This window comes from Sceloporus undulatus, chromosome 4 (assembly GCF_019175285.1).
Source record: "Sceloporus undulatus isolate JIND9_A2432 ecotype Alabama chromosome 4, SceUnd_v1.1, whole genome shotgun sequence".
In the NCBI taxonomy this organism is placed as follows: domain Eukaryota; kingdom Metazoa; phylum Chordata; class Lepidosauria; order Squamata; family Phrynosomatidae; genus Sceloporus; species Sceloporus undulatus.
In genome coordinates, this window is record NC_056525.1 from 140,472,942 (window position 1) to 140,488,534 (window position 15,593).

Below are 15,593 nucleotides of genomic sequence, written 5' to 3' on the forward strand. Positions count from 1 at the left end.
ATTAAGTAAATAAACTGACAGACTGAAATTATTTATTTTAATTACATCTAAATCTGTATTCTCAGTAAATCAACACTGGATTATTTTATTCATGAAGGAGGGACAAAGCATATATAGGTCTTCATTTTTCGGTCAAGAGTAGCAACAAACACTCAGTTTGGCAAATTATATTTCAAAAAATGTATACTGAATTTGGTCAGAACATCCACATTTATTGATTTTTTTTATGTCCACCAACCTCAGTAAAATGTCTTTAAAGGTCTCGTTACATACATTTTACAACCCTAATTTCTCTTATGGTTGAGGGTTCACTAGTGGGTTATGATTTGCCATAGGCTGCACAGAAATAAGAAGCAGTGGCCCAAACCTTTGGGTTCTTCGCACTGTTAACTTTATACTGGCCTCTTGATACTTGTGTGTGTGTAAGGGAAAGAGGGAGAGAACTTTTTAGGTGTGTTATCCAGGTAAAGTCAAACTCTGTCCTTTTCCGATATCTGCTGCCCATGGTCACTTACAGAGGTTACTTTGAATTAGGGACACTATATTTCTGAGGCTCATTAAGGGCTGGAGGTTAATAATAATAATAATAATAATAATAATAATAATAATAATAATATTTATTTATATCTCTCCTCGCTACAAAATACAAAATGCAATCGGGGCAGCTTACAAGATTAAAACATACAGTCCAAACCCTCAACCCACCCCCTTAAAATACAAATAATAATAATAATAATAATAATAATAATAATAATGGTAATCTTCAAACAGTTGACACTGAAAGGAATTTCTCTCTTTTGGGGGTCATAGTTTCTTGGTAGAAGCAAGGATAACATTACTAATCTCTGTCAACAGTTGGCCCTGTGTTTGTGCGCGGGATCCGTTTTGGACCCCCCCCCTGTGAAAACGGAGGCTCGCACATATTCAAGCCTCATAGGGCCATGCGTGCAGTCCAGGTTCATGTGCCATTAGAAATGATGGGGGTTGCCCCCTGCCCATAATCAAGGTCGTGGATCTCAGATTTGTGAGTTAGGAGGGGTGACTGTATACAGTATTACTCTTTTTTTAGAGCCCAATGTCTATATATGTGAGGATCTTCTATTGAAAGCAAGGGAATGAAGGAAATTATCATTTTATCAATAGTAGAACAAAGAATTAGACCTCAATGAAAGAGAAGGCAAATGTGTGAGGGTAGGAAATTTAGTTTGTGGGATTAACTGGAAGAGGAACTAGAATGTGTAACATTAATTATTTGGACTTTTTGTCCTAGATTATTTTCTTCCCTCTTTCTTATTATTTCTGCTCCCCCTCCCTTTTTTTTCTGATATGGAGAGGAATTGTTCTTCAGGAGGTGCAGGTTTAAAAGCTACAGACTACAATTCAATGATCCCTGGTTGAAAGGATCCCAGTCTAACAACCTCAGGACAAGCCATGAGGCTAGGACCTGGATCTAATTCAGAACCTCTGCATCCAAAGGGACAGATCTGACTAAGATTATTGCATGGCTATTTTTGCGCTGGCCATGCCTGGGACGGGATGGGGTCGGAACGGGGAAAAATGAGTATCATCGCACAGTAAATTACTGCTACGCTGCTGCCTGGCCATCACCCGTTTCCTGGGCATGCCCTGCCGGCACAGTGCACCTGGGGTACAAGTGATGGTTGGGCAGCAGCACAGCAATTTACTGTGTGATAATACCCATTTCCCCCTTTTCTGACCCCATCCTGTCCCATGCACAGCCAGGGCAAAGATGGCTGTGCGATAATCTCCTAATTCTGCCTGTCTCTCCTTGTCTGGATTGGTTTCACGTTAGGTTGCTGCTAAAGGAACCTAATCTATAGAAGGCATGGCAAATGATTGTGATGAAAGACAGAGCTCTGCCAGTTTAGATCAACAAGCAAAACTATTTGGGCAGAACCTTTTTGGCCAAGAAATCAGGTAAAGCCACTCACCTCCCACTTCCTCCATTAGAACCTCCTGGGTAGTGGCATCGGGGGGGGGGGGGGGCATATGGACTGCACCAGTCAACACCCTAAGAAGGGGTGACCCCACTGCTCCTCAAAATACCTGCCTTTGGGCAGAAACAGGCTGTGGCATTCACCTGTGCCCCATTACAATGCTGAAGAGGTGGGGTGAGAGTCAGTGGGAGGAGAAAGGAGAGACACTAGGTTGTTGATTTTTTAAAAAAATTAAAATTATTTAAACAAATTTTCTTTTAAAACATCACATTTTACCCAATATTCACTTTCACAAGGAACTACGTATATGTAAATACATTTAGGCTGTGTGTACGATATTGTAATTTAATAGTACAATTTAAATTGTGCTAGTTGTTTATATCACAACTATTACCATTAGATTCAGTGATACTGTATACGGGAACTACAATTTATGAGTAACATTAGTATAAAAAATTTCTAAGGAATCTGTATGGTGTAGTAATGGAGGAGATTAATGCGGGGGGGGGGGGGGAATTGATACCATGAGTGACCGCACTGGATAACACCAACCTTAGTGATGCCACTGCTCCTGGGCTTGTTGCTATTCCACAATCTGAAGACTTTATAGCGCCTTTGAACCTTGGTTTGTTTGCCCTGCCTGTTTGCTTCTTTGGTTATTATGACATTTCAGCTTTGCTTGCAGAAGCTGTACTTGCAGAGCTTTACTCCCACACCATTCTTCTTGGTCAGGTGAACCTTCTCATACCTTGAGACCTTCCTCTGGTCCAGAAAAGCTTTCCTCATAGCTCTTAGTTCCAGCTAAATATCAATAGATTATTCACTAACTTTCAGTCAGTTCTTCATAGCTTGTAACTGCAATTCTATACTACTTCTTTATTGTTTTAAGATTATCTTTGTTACTCTGAAAGTGATTACCTCAAGAATCTTTTCTATTTCTATTATCCATAAAAGAGCTTAGAGCTTAGACTATCCATATGAAATATTCAAAAGGCCCGAAGTGAATTTTTTATAGCTGTGATTTCCATGCTTGGCAAAGCAATGGTAGAGGGGGGAAAAATCTTTAGTAATGAGAATCTTTATCTGCTATTTAATTACTTTTTCATTATTTTTTCCAGATTGCTTAGATTAAAATGGTTCAGTGACTTGTGCTGGCTATATGTCAGGAGTGTTAAGAAGTCAATAAATCCAACAGCTCCATATGCTTTTAATATGGTCAGAAGGCTTAACCGTCTTTTCCTGAAGGACCTCACGCAGGCTGCTGAAAGCTGTTGAATAGTGTTTCTTTTCAACCCGCAATTTCAAATTCACTGTTTGATTCATGAAACGGTACTGCACATGTTTGCACTTTTAATTGATGATCCAGATGAAAATGTACTTCAGAAGCAATTTCTGTTGTAGCATGCTATCTAAAGCACTGTAGTATTTGAATATATTGTATAACTGAGGCTGGTGAAAGTTTCAGCTTTGCAGTTGTCTCTTCTGTTATGTTTTATTTTTCAGGAACCACCTCTGGTATGTCAGCAAATTTTGATTTTTACTGACTACTTCTTTAACTAGGATGACAGGGAGCCCTAAGGTTGTTCAGAATGAGATAAAATGGCCACTGCTGCCACTACAGCAAAACATACATAGATTTAATAGAAGAAACAAACAAACAAGCAAACAAAGGACACAGCTTTGTGTGCATTAACACTGTATTTTGAACATGGTGCTAACATTATTCATTTGCCTAGCAAATATTTTAACTTAAAAGGTGCATGGACTAACACCAAACAGAATTCAGTGAAAGGTTGTGCTCTCCCTTTCCTGCTTCTGCAGATGTACGGCTGTGCACCCCAAAAACTACTCCTGTCAGATGTGCAAATGTACCCCTAAAACCTACAGATCCACATTTTGGATTGCTGCAGTGGACTGGAGTCTTACAAACATTCCATATATACAATACTGTATTGATGGGAATTCACGTTTCAGTTTAATAAAACCTCTAAAGATGTTGTTGTGGCATGTTAATGATATTATGGTATACAAGCATATTACTTTAAAATATTTTGGCTTTTGTTCTTCAGAACACTAACAGAAACATATAAAAGAGCAAAAGACAACTTTTATTTTTTAAACAGCTCCATGTGTTTTACATTTACTTCTAAAGTACTACAACATGTTTGTGTATGTATGTGTATTATCACCATTGCTATTTTTATGTAACGTATTTCATAATACACACACATATAAAATATTTACAGAAATTATTATTGTTATTATTTTATTTTCTTATATCCCAGCTTTCTCCCAATATAGGGACTCAAAGCAGTGGAATAATTGCAAGAATCATGCTAATATTGCTTACACCGGATATTTTAGTTAATCAGACAGACAGATCACATACACACACACACACACACACACACACATATACTTCATTCATATCATATCTAGAAATTTTATTTCACAATATAAATGACAAGAGAGAAAATCAGTTATATAAGCCTTCCCTTATATATAACAGGAACTGACTAATTAATAACTTCTTAATTACCCCTTTACTCCTGCCATACTGCCATACTGAACTGAAGCTACTTAACAGCAACTAAAACTGCAAAGAGGAAGATACTAATAAAAGATAAAATAGTCCTGAAAGGCATCAAAGAACCATAGAGTTGGATGAGACAGCAATGGTTATGTAGTCCAACCTCCCATCTTGCAGGAATATACAACTAAAGCACTCCTGAGAGACAGCCATCCAACCTCTGTTTAAAGACTCCCGGTGAAGGAAAGTCCACCATCTTCTATCATCTTCAAGAGAAAGGCTCTTAAGTCTTGGTTTGGTAATCTTCAGGTTGCACTTCAACTCTGTCACGTCTTACAAATGTCATTTATGGATCAAATAACTCATTTTGCCTATTGGGGTTTTAGTAATTTTCAGCTATCTTTTCAAAACATTACAGGCTAAGAAATACAAAGTCCCATTGGAAATTATTATTTCAAATCTAGAAAAGTTTCCTTAATAAATCCTTTGAATCTTTCAATAGCCAGTACCAGATCACTATATCAAATAAATGCCTATCTGTGAAGTTCCATAAAGTATCAGGACATACTGTAGTCATGTATAAGTCTAGAAATTAAGTCTAGAAAATAAGTCTTCAAAATGGACTCAAAAAAACTGAGTCAACTTATCCAAGGCTCAATGTAAGTACTGTACTTTAATTCACACACACACACACACTGTATACAAATACACATACACATCCCCTGGTGAAAGTGAAAGGCAAGAGTTAAATCTGCCCTGGAAGCATTGTTCCCCTTCTACTCTCTCATCCATCCAGTCTTTAGTATGAGTACAAATAGCTATGCCTGCTGTAATTTTTTAAGTTCTTTGGCACTGTTTGCCTTGTCCTTTACATCCTTCATTACATGCCCCTACGTTTTACCCTTGACTTATCCACGGGTCATATCAAAATCCACAATTTTCGCCCCAAAACCTGCCCTCAATTTATATATGAAGTCAGCTTATATGAGGTCGAGTATATACAGTAGTGCCCATGAAACATCCAGCAAAAATAAATTTTTCAAGCTAGATAGGCAATTATCTGTCTAAGAGAATTCATTTATGCACAAAAAGAATGGTCATTACAAGTTAAGGTGCCCGTCTTAACCTCTATGCCATGAAAATTGAGGGATGGGCAATTTCCAACAAATTTGAATTTGGCCATAGTAAAACCTACACTCACACAGACACACACACACACACCTACACACTGCCTGTCAACATGGCATGAATTTCATAGGGTTTTCTTAGGCAAGGAATATCAGAAGTGGTTTTGCCAGTTCCTTCCTCTGAAATATAGGCGACAGCAGCTGGCATTCATTGATGGTTTCCTATCCAACTAATACTCAAGGCTGATTCAGAGAGTATTTAGGCCCCAGCCTCATAAACTTGGCCCTATTAAACCTTAGCCTTTCTGTAGCTGCACTTTCTTTTGGTTTTAGAGACTTCTATGACACAATGTAGCAGCTGCTGTTCTCCATATTCAAGCTGCACAGCACCTAAAGCTGAAAGAGGGTTTGGGCTCCTGTGGGGAAAAACCTTGAGACCCAAGAGGTTTGCTCGTTCTCCCAAAAACCTTTTAAACTTTTTGGGGAGAGTGGAACACATAGGCATCCCCAAACTGCCTGCCTGATTTCGTTTTTTGACCAATGCCCATTATGAACTGCTCTTAGATGTAGAGGAGTAGGGGAAGAATTGGGAGAGCTGATCACACAGGTTGTGGAGGTAGAGGTGTCCTTCTTCCTCCTCCTCCTCCTCCTCCTCTAGACAGATGAATTACACTTGGCTGACTGTCTCCAGGTCTGTTTCCACTAACTCCACTGTCACTGGAGTTCTTGCATTTTACCTATGGCTTCTTCAAATGTTGCCCATCCATCTGCCCCTCTTGCTTCCTTCCCTTCATTTGATGGTGCCACTGTGTACCTTTGCTCACCTGCACCTTCTTTTCTCCCACTTGGACCCAGTCCTGCTCTCTCAAAATAACACAGACTTTAGAATTTTGTAATACAGAACTTTGCATATTCTTCTTCTTTTCGCTGAAAGTTCCATTTCTTTGCAATTTTACAAGGGATGTCAAAACAGTTGACAAATAATGATACTACCAAGAAAGACAAACATGTACGGCATATAATTGAGTCTTCGGTCCCCTCTAGATCACTGGGCCCTGGTAATTTGTACCAGCTTTGCTCCCTCTTGTTCCCTGTCCACAGCCAGCCAAGAGTGAGAATTCTGCAAGCATCCCTCTTCATCCCGAAGAGAAAAATGTAACAATAACAACAACAATGTACGTGACTATTTTCAGTCTCTTCATGAACTCCACACTCTGCTCTTTGCAGGGGCACAGTTACAAGGGTGAGAAAAATGAAGACACTGCCCCTCATAAAAATTATGAAACCCTGGAATTAAATTTTCCTTCAGTCCCCAAATTTCTAGCACTGCAGTAACGGAAAACCTCAGTTGAGCATTTGGAATTACAGTTTATATTTCCAAAGAAAAGGGACAAGCAAAGTGACCAAGGGAATGTGAACACAGCAAATGATTTTCAGTGTTTCATTCTTTGCAATAGTAGAAATTTGGGGACTGAAAGAAAAAATCATTAAAGGGGCAGATCTTTTATTTATGGACAAATGCCCTCACTTTGCCTCCCCTGTAGTTATACTCTTGGTTCTCTGAGTGCCTAATGGAAGCAGTCAGCTTTGCTCTTTCCCAGCACTGAAACTCAGAAGCGTAGCTGTAGTCAGTGGGCTGGACACTTGCTTTCCCTTTATGTTTTCACTTAAATTAAACAGAACAGCATACATTAGTAAGGTCAGGGTGTGTATACATTTGTACTATCAGAGGGAAAGAGGTAGATAGCTTGAGGTAGACCTAACATTGTGAGTAGGCAAGTACTGGAGTAAGTGTATGTTTAATCATGAGGCAATACACACCAAGGAGAAAAGATGTTAAGTCCGTATTTTTGAGTAAATTAAATTCAAAGGGTTGTTGTTTTCCACATACTGGCTCTGTTTGAAAACTAATTAATTGAATGTTTCTCTGTAGGTCTGATAATGCATGAATGATTGCCTTGCTGTTTTTATTTTGGTTAAGCATGCATAGGATTGAACATTGCAGCTGCACTGCAACAAGCTGGCTGTTCAAATTAAAACTGTAGACTTTAAAAAGCAGGTCACACATTGAAGAATGACATGTCTATCTTTGCTTCCAAACTGCAAAGAAAGATTTCTATAGTTTTTGATAAATGAGTCCATTTGTCAGCACATAAAATCTTACTTTAAACCTAAGGAATTTTTATCCTATTATTTGGGGAAAGGCATTCAATTTCATTGTGGTTCTATAAAACCTAGCATTTGTATTACAGTTTAAGGGTTTTAAAAGCACTTCACATATACTATGTCAGTAACCTTTACATCAGCTTCATAAAGCAGGTGATTTTTTTTTTACTGTTATGTTCATAGTTCATCATTCAAAACAATTGTTTTCAGCATAAAATATAGTGCATTGGTAACATTGTTATTCCCATATTGCCCAAGGGGAAGATGGCCAAAATGAAACAGAATAGCTTATGACAATCCAGGAAAAATGTTCACTGCTGTTGTAAAATAGGTATCGAGTTCAGAAACCTCAGAGGATATCAATTTATCCTATTCCTTTTGCAAAGAATAGAAATAATCAACATTTATGTAAGGTTACCCAAGGCAGATTCCTCAATAAGATGCATTCATCCTCTTCAAGGAGTAATGGCTTATGCTGCATCAGCATAAGAAAATGAAGAAGAGGAGACAAGTTCCAGAAAGGGCTGTAGTAGTAGTAGAGAGATGATACTGGTGAAGGATCTTTCAGATACAACAGCAGTAACCTTCCTGTTAGTACTATGCAGAAGAAGGCAATGGTAAACCACTCCTGAATACCATACCATACCATAAAGGCCCTAAGATGATGACAGACTAGGGAAGGGCAGAGGAGGAGTACTATGTATCTAATGACACAACTGGACTCAAACTGAAGGGATGTTCAATGACTGATATATTCAGATGTTAAAGGAAAGTCCAAAGTTGCACAACATATTTAACAGAAACATGGAATGTGAGCAGCTTGAGTCAGGAGAAACTAGGGCCTGTTACAGACTGCCAAAATAAAGCTGCTTCGGGTCTCTTTGGAGGCATGCTATTTAAATGAGGCACGCGTCCTAAGAGTCCGAAGCTCGCGTCAAAGCCACACTCCGTTCCTAAGCACTGGAGTGCAGCTTTGGTGCAGCTTCCGGATTCTTAGGATGCATGCATCATTTAAACAGCATACCTCCAAAGAGACCCCAAGCAGCTTTATTTTGGCAGTCTGTAACAGGCCTAGAAACTGTAAAACTAGAAATGGTCAGTGGTCAGGAATGGGATATTTTCAATCACATAATTACATAGGACTTTACCACATGGGGCTATTGGAAGTATAATTGGGGATTATCCTGTGAAAATTGCACATTCACAATTAAGATTTTCACATGACATTGTGATTAAACAGCCATTATCCTGGGAATATGTCATGAATGTTGCACAATTTTTCACACGACATCACGCTGAAAAGCAATTAAAGTGCCATTAACCTGTGAATAACCAGGCAATAAACAGCAACAAATCATTCATGGGAAAATCTCGAAAATGCTTTCTTGCTGTTTATTCCCCTCTTTATTTTCAGGATAATGGCTCTTTTATCTTTCTGTGTCTGAAAATCTTAATCGCAATTTAATAACAATTGCTGGATTTTCACAAGATAAACCCCATTTAAACGTACAATATTCCTCTGTGATAAGGTCCATAGTGTTTTGCCCTGAAAATGACAATCGCAAGAGAGTGACTTCTCACAAAGTTTTCAAATTGTGTGAAGTCAACAGGTTGTGAAAAATACATTCTGCAGACAAATGAACAGAACTGTTTACTTAGACAAGACTTGATGACCAAAACAGAAAGCAAATCGGCTGTATAACTGGTAGCAGTAGATGGAGAAGCTCTGTAATCTCAGTAAATAATGACCAGCAGGGGATTGTGGCACAGAACGCAAAAAACTAGAGTAACTAAAAAAGATTTGATTATTGAAGGATTCATTAATATATCCTCTCTATGCATCGGTAGGTCCTCCAGTGTGATTCTATTGTCCACCTCTGCCAAATGTCATGCTGGAGAACCTAGAGGTTCCTAGACAGAACATTTCTCTAGATATTTGTTGGTCCTCGAGTGCAGTGGGCCCTTGGTATCTACCATAGTTCAGTTGCAGGACCCACCGTTGATACCAAAATCTGTGGATGCTCAAGCCCCTTTATATACAATGGGATAATAAAATGGTGTCATTTCTATAAAATGGCAAAATCAAGGTTACCTTTTGGGATTTTTTTGGTGGAGGGGTGGGGGAAACATTTTCAAGCTGTGGATGGTTGAATTTGTGGATGCAGAATCTGTGCATACAGAGGGCTGACTGTACCTAATTTTACATTTTAAAACAGTCTTACCTAATCCACCACCTTCCATAATTCTATACAAACATCACATGCTTATTGACCATGTTGGCTGGTGGGATTTATCGTACAGCATCTAGGGTGAGATACTGTACTAAATAGGGACATAGCAATAACAATAGCAATAGCATTTACATTTATATACTGCTTAATAGTGAAGTCAGCATTGTCTAAGCAGTTTACAATTTGTAAGCCAATTACCCCCAACAACCTGAATACTCATTTTACTGACCTACGATGTTGTTGTTGTTACAGGATCTAATCTCCAAAAAGCACCCAAAAATAGGGTAAGAAAGAAATGTACATGACATCATCATCAGCATGAAATACAAAACAAAAATGCATGCACTCTTGTTGGAAAAATACTAAGGTTTTGTTCCCCATTTACTCACAAATGCAGAAAGATAACTTGCCTGACCTTCCTAATACCTCTTAATTCCAAAATACGAGCTTTCTGTATAATGGCCTGTTGGAAGTATCAGTGGTTAGCTTTTTGCATCACCATTTGATAAACAGCAGGTGATTCACTTTACTGAAAAAAAGAAAATGGCTTCCTTCACTTTGAGCCCTTTTTAGGTTTCACTTCATTTCTTTAAAACTGGACATGTTTTATTTCCCTCCCTTAGAATTACATATTTATTAGTTTTAATACAAACAAACTTATTCACAAAGAAAACCATAAATATTCAGAAAGAAATATATAACTAAAAGAGAAAATAAAAAGACTAGACAAACAAAATACATGTACATATATAACTAAAGCAAATACATAATACTAAACACTAAAACACTAGAATACCTGATGCTAACTAAAACACTAAAAACAAAGTAGCTAAAACAAAAAAGAGCTTTAACTCTCCTACAATCCAGACTGTTATGAAAGAAAGAAAAAAGTGAAAGTCTAAGGCGGGTTATAAACGGCCCTCAAGGGGCTGTTTTCCCGCCGCCGTCATTCGCTGCGTAGGGAAGCCCCAGCGGCCAGACCGCGAGGCTTCCCCGCGCAGCAAAAAAGGAGCGCCGAAATGCCGCTCCTTTTTGGAACGCGGAAGTGGCGCCGCAAGGGGTGGAGTGCGCCCTCGCAGCGTCACTTCCACCGCGACACGTCTGGACGCACAGCGTCCAATACTTCAAAATGGCGGCGCCCATGTGGATGGGCGCCGCGAAAAAGTCCGCGCTCCGCACGTACTGGGAGGAAGGGCCGTCAGGAAGGTAAGAACCTTCCTAACCCTAATACGGCCCTTCCTAACCCTAGTACGCGCGGAGCGCGTACTTTATGGCGGTTTATAACCCGCCTAAATATATTATTCTACTTTTACAGTTGCAACTAGATAGTCCTCCTAAAAATATGGCAAAAGTGAGCAGGTTTTGTGCCCTGGCAGTCTCTAGGGATGACACTGAATATCCAAAATGCTAAAAAAAAGTCAGAAGACGATGTCTAGTTTTGAAAACAGGTATGCTTTGATATTAGTGCAGGGAGATTCTGTAACCTAATGAAAAAGTGAACTGCCTCTCATGGGCTATTCATGTAGTTCATCCTCCATTTTTTTTTACCAGAAAAAGGGAGAACCCAGATCACAAAGACATCTGGGGGCTTATGCAGCCCTGGGACTGCACTTTACCTGCTCCAATCTTAAGATAATATTTCCTAGTGAAAAATGAATCCTATAAAAAAATTTCCTATAGCTCTATAGGATATTTTCTATTCAGCGGCTGCTACTTTATTTTCGAATGTAGTCAGCCCTTAGTATCCATGGGAGTTCCATTCCGGACTCCCATACAGATGCAAAAAAACCACAGGACCTCAAGTCCCATGGTTTTCAATAGTCATTTGTATGCATGTGGCCGCTTTGCTTTGGATGATTAAATCCACGAATGGCAAGCCCACAGTTGGGGTAGGCAGGCTTTACTTTTATTTGAAAATAGAGAAGTGACAGTGGTAATAAAACAAACAGTGGTGCAGTCGTGTGGAAAGCTAACTTTCCAGAGCATTATAGAACTCTGCATATTAGACAGCTGATCCAAAAGAAAACTGGCATACTTAACACTTGACCAGGCTTGCATTGGCCAGCACTTTCTCCTGTTTTGAAAATCCACACTGAATGGTTTTAAATGGCAGGCTTGTGGTAAATCATTTGATGAACGTGCTCTTGCCTGGTTCTAGGTCATTTCAGTGGGACTTGTGCAAAAGCATCTCCACTTGATTCTGCCCAATCTTTTTTAAACACACACATATATACATATATTGTGTCTATGTTCTTTATTTGAACATCCTCCCTTTTTGTAGAATGTTTGTAGGTATGCAGCCTTTTGCCGTGAATATTTTCCAGCCTAGATGAAGGGATCTTACATGGTGATAATACATGTGTGATTTCCAGACACAACCAAGAAATTCTTTTGCTTGGATCTTGGATCTTTACTTGGAACCATTCTGGATAAAGCAAATTGTTCCTTCCCAAACCATTAAGACTGAATTCCATATTCCATACTTTTAAAAGAAAAGAAGAAGAAAAAGCCCCTACCTGGTCCCAAGGACAGATGATTCCTCCAAACCACATGAAGAGATATCCCATGGCAACCAGACACACCCAGACTACTACAGAGAAAACACGTAGGAGCTTCTTGAACAATGGCTCTATGCAGGCAAGGATAAATACAGCAAAGAAAATTGCCAGGGCTGTTGGAACAGTTACCAAGAATGCCACATGGTCCTCAGTTTCCTGAAAACAAGAAGAAAGGAATATTTTCAATTGGATACATGTAAGAGGAAACCAGTGTTGACCTTTAGTATTGTGAACCAAGAAATATCTGATTAGCCAAATAGTTTCAGTTCAGTTGTGAATTAGGGTATGATGCCTAAAAGGTGTGTTTCAAGGGCTGAATATTATCAGTTTAAATTGGAGGCTGGGTGTCACAAGGTAATCAATGGTGTCGCATCTTTAATCAATGTGGAATTAAAAAATTTCCAAGATTTTTAAAAATAAAATTCAAGCAAAAACAAATGCTGTGCATGTCCTAAGGGCTGTAAAAACAATTTAAGACATATTAGATTGCAACTGACTTGAGCTTTTGTATTCTATAGGAGCACAGTTTCAAACCTGTGATCATGGAGACCACTTGCCTTTGGAACTACAGAACTTTATCCATTAGGAGCAGTTTATGGTAAATCAGTTTCTGTTTTTCTCTCTGTGTACATATTCATTTAAAGGAAACAAAGGTTGCAGTCTTAAATACATTTACTAAAGATTATGAAATCTTACTGAACTCAATGACAGTAAACTGAGTAAACATACTCAGAACTGCACTACAAGCAAGTGATCTTTATGAAGACTAAAGCTAGGCTCCATAGAATAATGAAACTCTTTACACAAGCACAGGGTTTGCCTCCATAAAGCATGGCAAACAGCTTGTGAAACTAATATAAATTTCAAGAGCAGTTAATAGATCAGCATGGTGAACTGTCAAAATTTCCACTGAGCTCAAACAAAAGCCCATTACATGAGCCTAAGAAACTCTTTTGATCCTGCCTGAAATACAGATAGAGTCTCCCCTTTCAGGAATTTTAAAACCTTAAACATTCCAAAATCTAAAATTGTCCTCATTGGGAGGCTGCAATATTAACACCTTTCCTTTCTAATGGTTCAACGTACACAAACTTTGTTTCATGCACAAAATTATTTAAAATATTGTGTAAAAAATTACCTTTGTGCTATGTGTATAAGGTATATGTGAAACATGCTGTTTAACATTTACATGAAGCCGCTGGGAGAGATCATCCGGAAACATGGAGCACGGTGTTATCAGTACGCTCTCTCCATGTCTCCGACTGACACCGTGACTAAGGAAGGCATCTCTCCTCTGGATGCTTGCTTGGGGTCAGTAATGGGCTGGATGAGGGAAAACAAACTCAAGCTGAATCCAGAGAAAACAGAGGTACTCGTGATCCAGGAGCGGATGGCAAATTTCCCTGTCTGGACTTGGGGTGCCTAAGTCCAGACAGGGAAATTTGCCATCCGCTCCTGGATGGGGTCACACTTCCCCTAAAGGACAAAGTTTGCAGTTTGGGAGTACTCCTGGACTCATCCCTACAGTTATCATCTCAAGTGGATGCGATGGCCAGGAGTGCTTGGTACCAGCTTCGGCTGATACGCCAACTGCATCCCTGTCTGGATTGAAAGGACCTTGAAACAGTAGTACACGCACTGGTAACCTCTCGTTTAGATTTCTGTAATGCGCTCTACATGGGGCTACCTTTGTACCAGGTTCGGAAGCTTCAGCTAGTTCAAAACGCTGCAGTCAGATTGGTCACTGGCACTTCAAGGTAGGACCATATTAAACCTGTGTTAAGATCTCTTCACTGGCTGCCTATTAGCTTCTGGGCTCAATACAAACTGTCGGTCATTACCTATAAAGCCTTACATGACTTGGGTCCAAGTTACTTGAGGGAACACCTCTCCCTACACAATCCGCCCCGCACTCTCAGAACAACAGGGAAATACCTACTTGAGTATCCCAAGGTGAGACTGGCAGTAACTCACCAGAGAGCATTTTCATCGATAGCTCCGAGGTATTGGAATAAACTCCCTGAAGAGATCCAATTAAGCCCTACCTTGAATGTCTTTAAAAAGGCACTGAAAACTCATTTCTTCGGGCTAGCATACCCTCCTGACTCATTATAGAGAAAGATATTCCCTAACAAAAGCTTACTTCAAGATGTTTAACCTGTGACTGAGATATCTTAAGATTGTTTTTATACGTTGTTTCTATAGGTTTTATTTTTATTGGAGTGTATCTGAAATTGTAATTGATGTTATATGTGTATTTCAACTGGTTCTGTACACTGCTTTGATCTGCTGGAAAAGCGGTATATAAATAAAGTTTTTATTATTTATTATTATTTAAGTTATACATACACATGAATTGTCCCCCAAGTTAACATTCACATAGACAGTAGTCTTTAATTCAATATGGTTGACAGAGCTTCATAAAGATTAATTAAATTAAAAACCACTCCTGAATACACTATGCTAATACACATTCCCCAACTCACACATAATTCTTTTCACAATAGGATCTTAAGATCTAAGCCATTCCTTCCTACATTTCCTGTAATCCTTCCACCAAAGATGTTTTAAAGTATCAGTTAACATCTTGTAAAAGTCAGCTATTAAATCATCTAAACCCAGTAAATCTAAGTGTCTCTGTTGCATTAACCACCTCTTCCTATACATTAATACAATTCATAAACTCCTTGACTTCAGCACTTGATTGTGGGATACATAATCCATTTAAAAAATATTAATATGACAACTCTCTGGCTTTTGTGAAGAATACAATGATTCATAATAATCAAATACCTCAGCAGCTCCTTTGTTGCTAATGGGCAATAATTTAATCACCTTTTTCTCTGGAGAACTAAATGTTTCTTACTTTTGTGCTCAATTACATTTAAGTACTGTAGTTTTCCTGGTCTACCTATAGATTTATTTAGTGCACATTATGCTTCTACATGGAAATTACCATGCCCAATTTGCTCTTTACCAGATTTAGCTTTTACAATGCTTTGGAGATTATCGTACTGCATCTG

At 38.8% G+C, this 15,593-nt stretch overlaps 2 protein-coding genes across 2 annotated transcripts in view; both read right to left on the reverse strand.

The window, feature by feature from the left end:
• The window catches only part of MTRR (5-methyltetrahydrofolate-homocysteine methyltransferase reductase), a 328,893-nt gene that overhangs the window by 159,751 nt on the left and 153,549 nt on the right, over positions 1-15,593 (reverse strand). The gene's annotated exons all lie outside the window — the stretch shown is intronic.
• ADCY2 (adenylate cyclase 2) overlaps positions 1-15,593 on the reverse strand; it is a 149,046-nt gene that overhangs the window by 104,305 nt on the left and 29,148 nt on the right. The window contains exon 2 of the mRNA XM_042465160.1: positions 12,529-12,726. Within this exon, the coding sequence (XP_042321094.1) occupies positions 12,529-12,726 (198 nt within the window). The remainder of the gene's footprint in view (positions 1-12,528; positions 12,727-15,593) is intronic.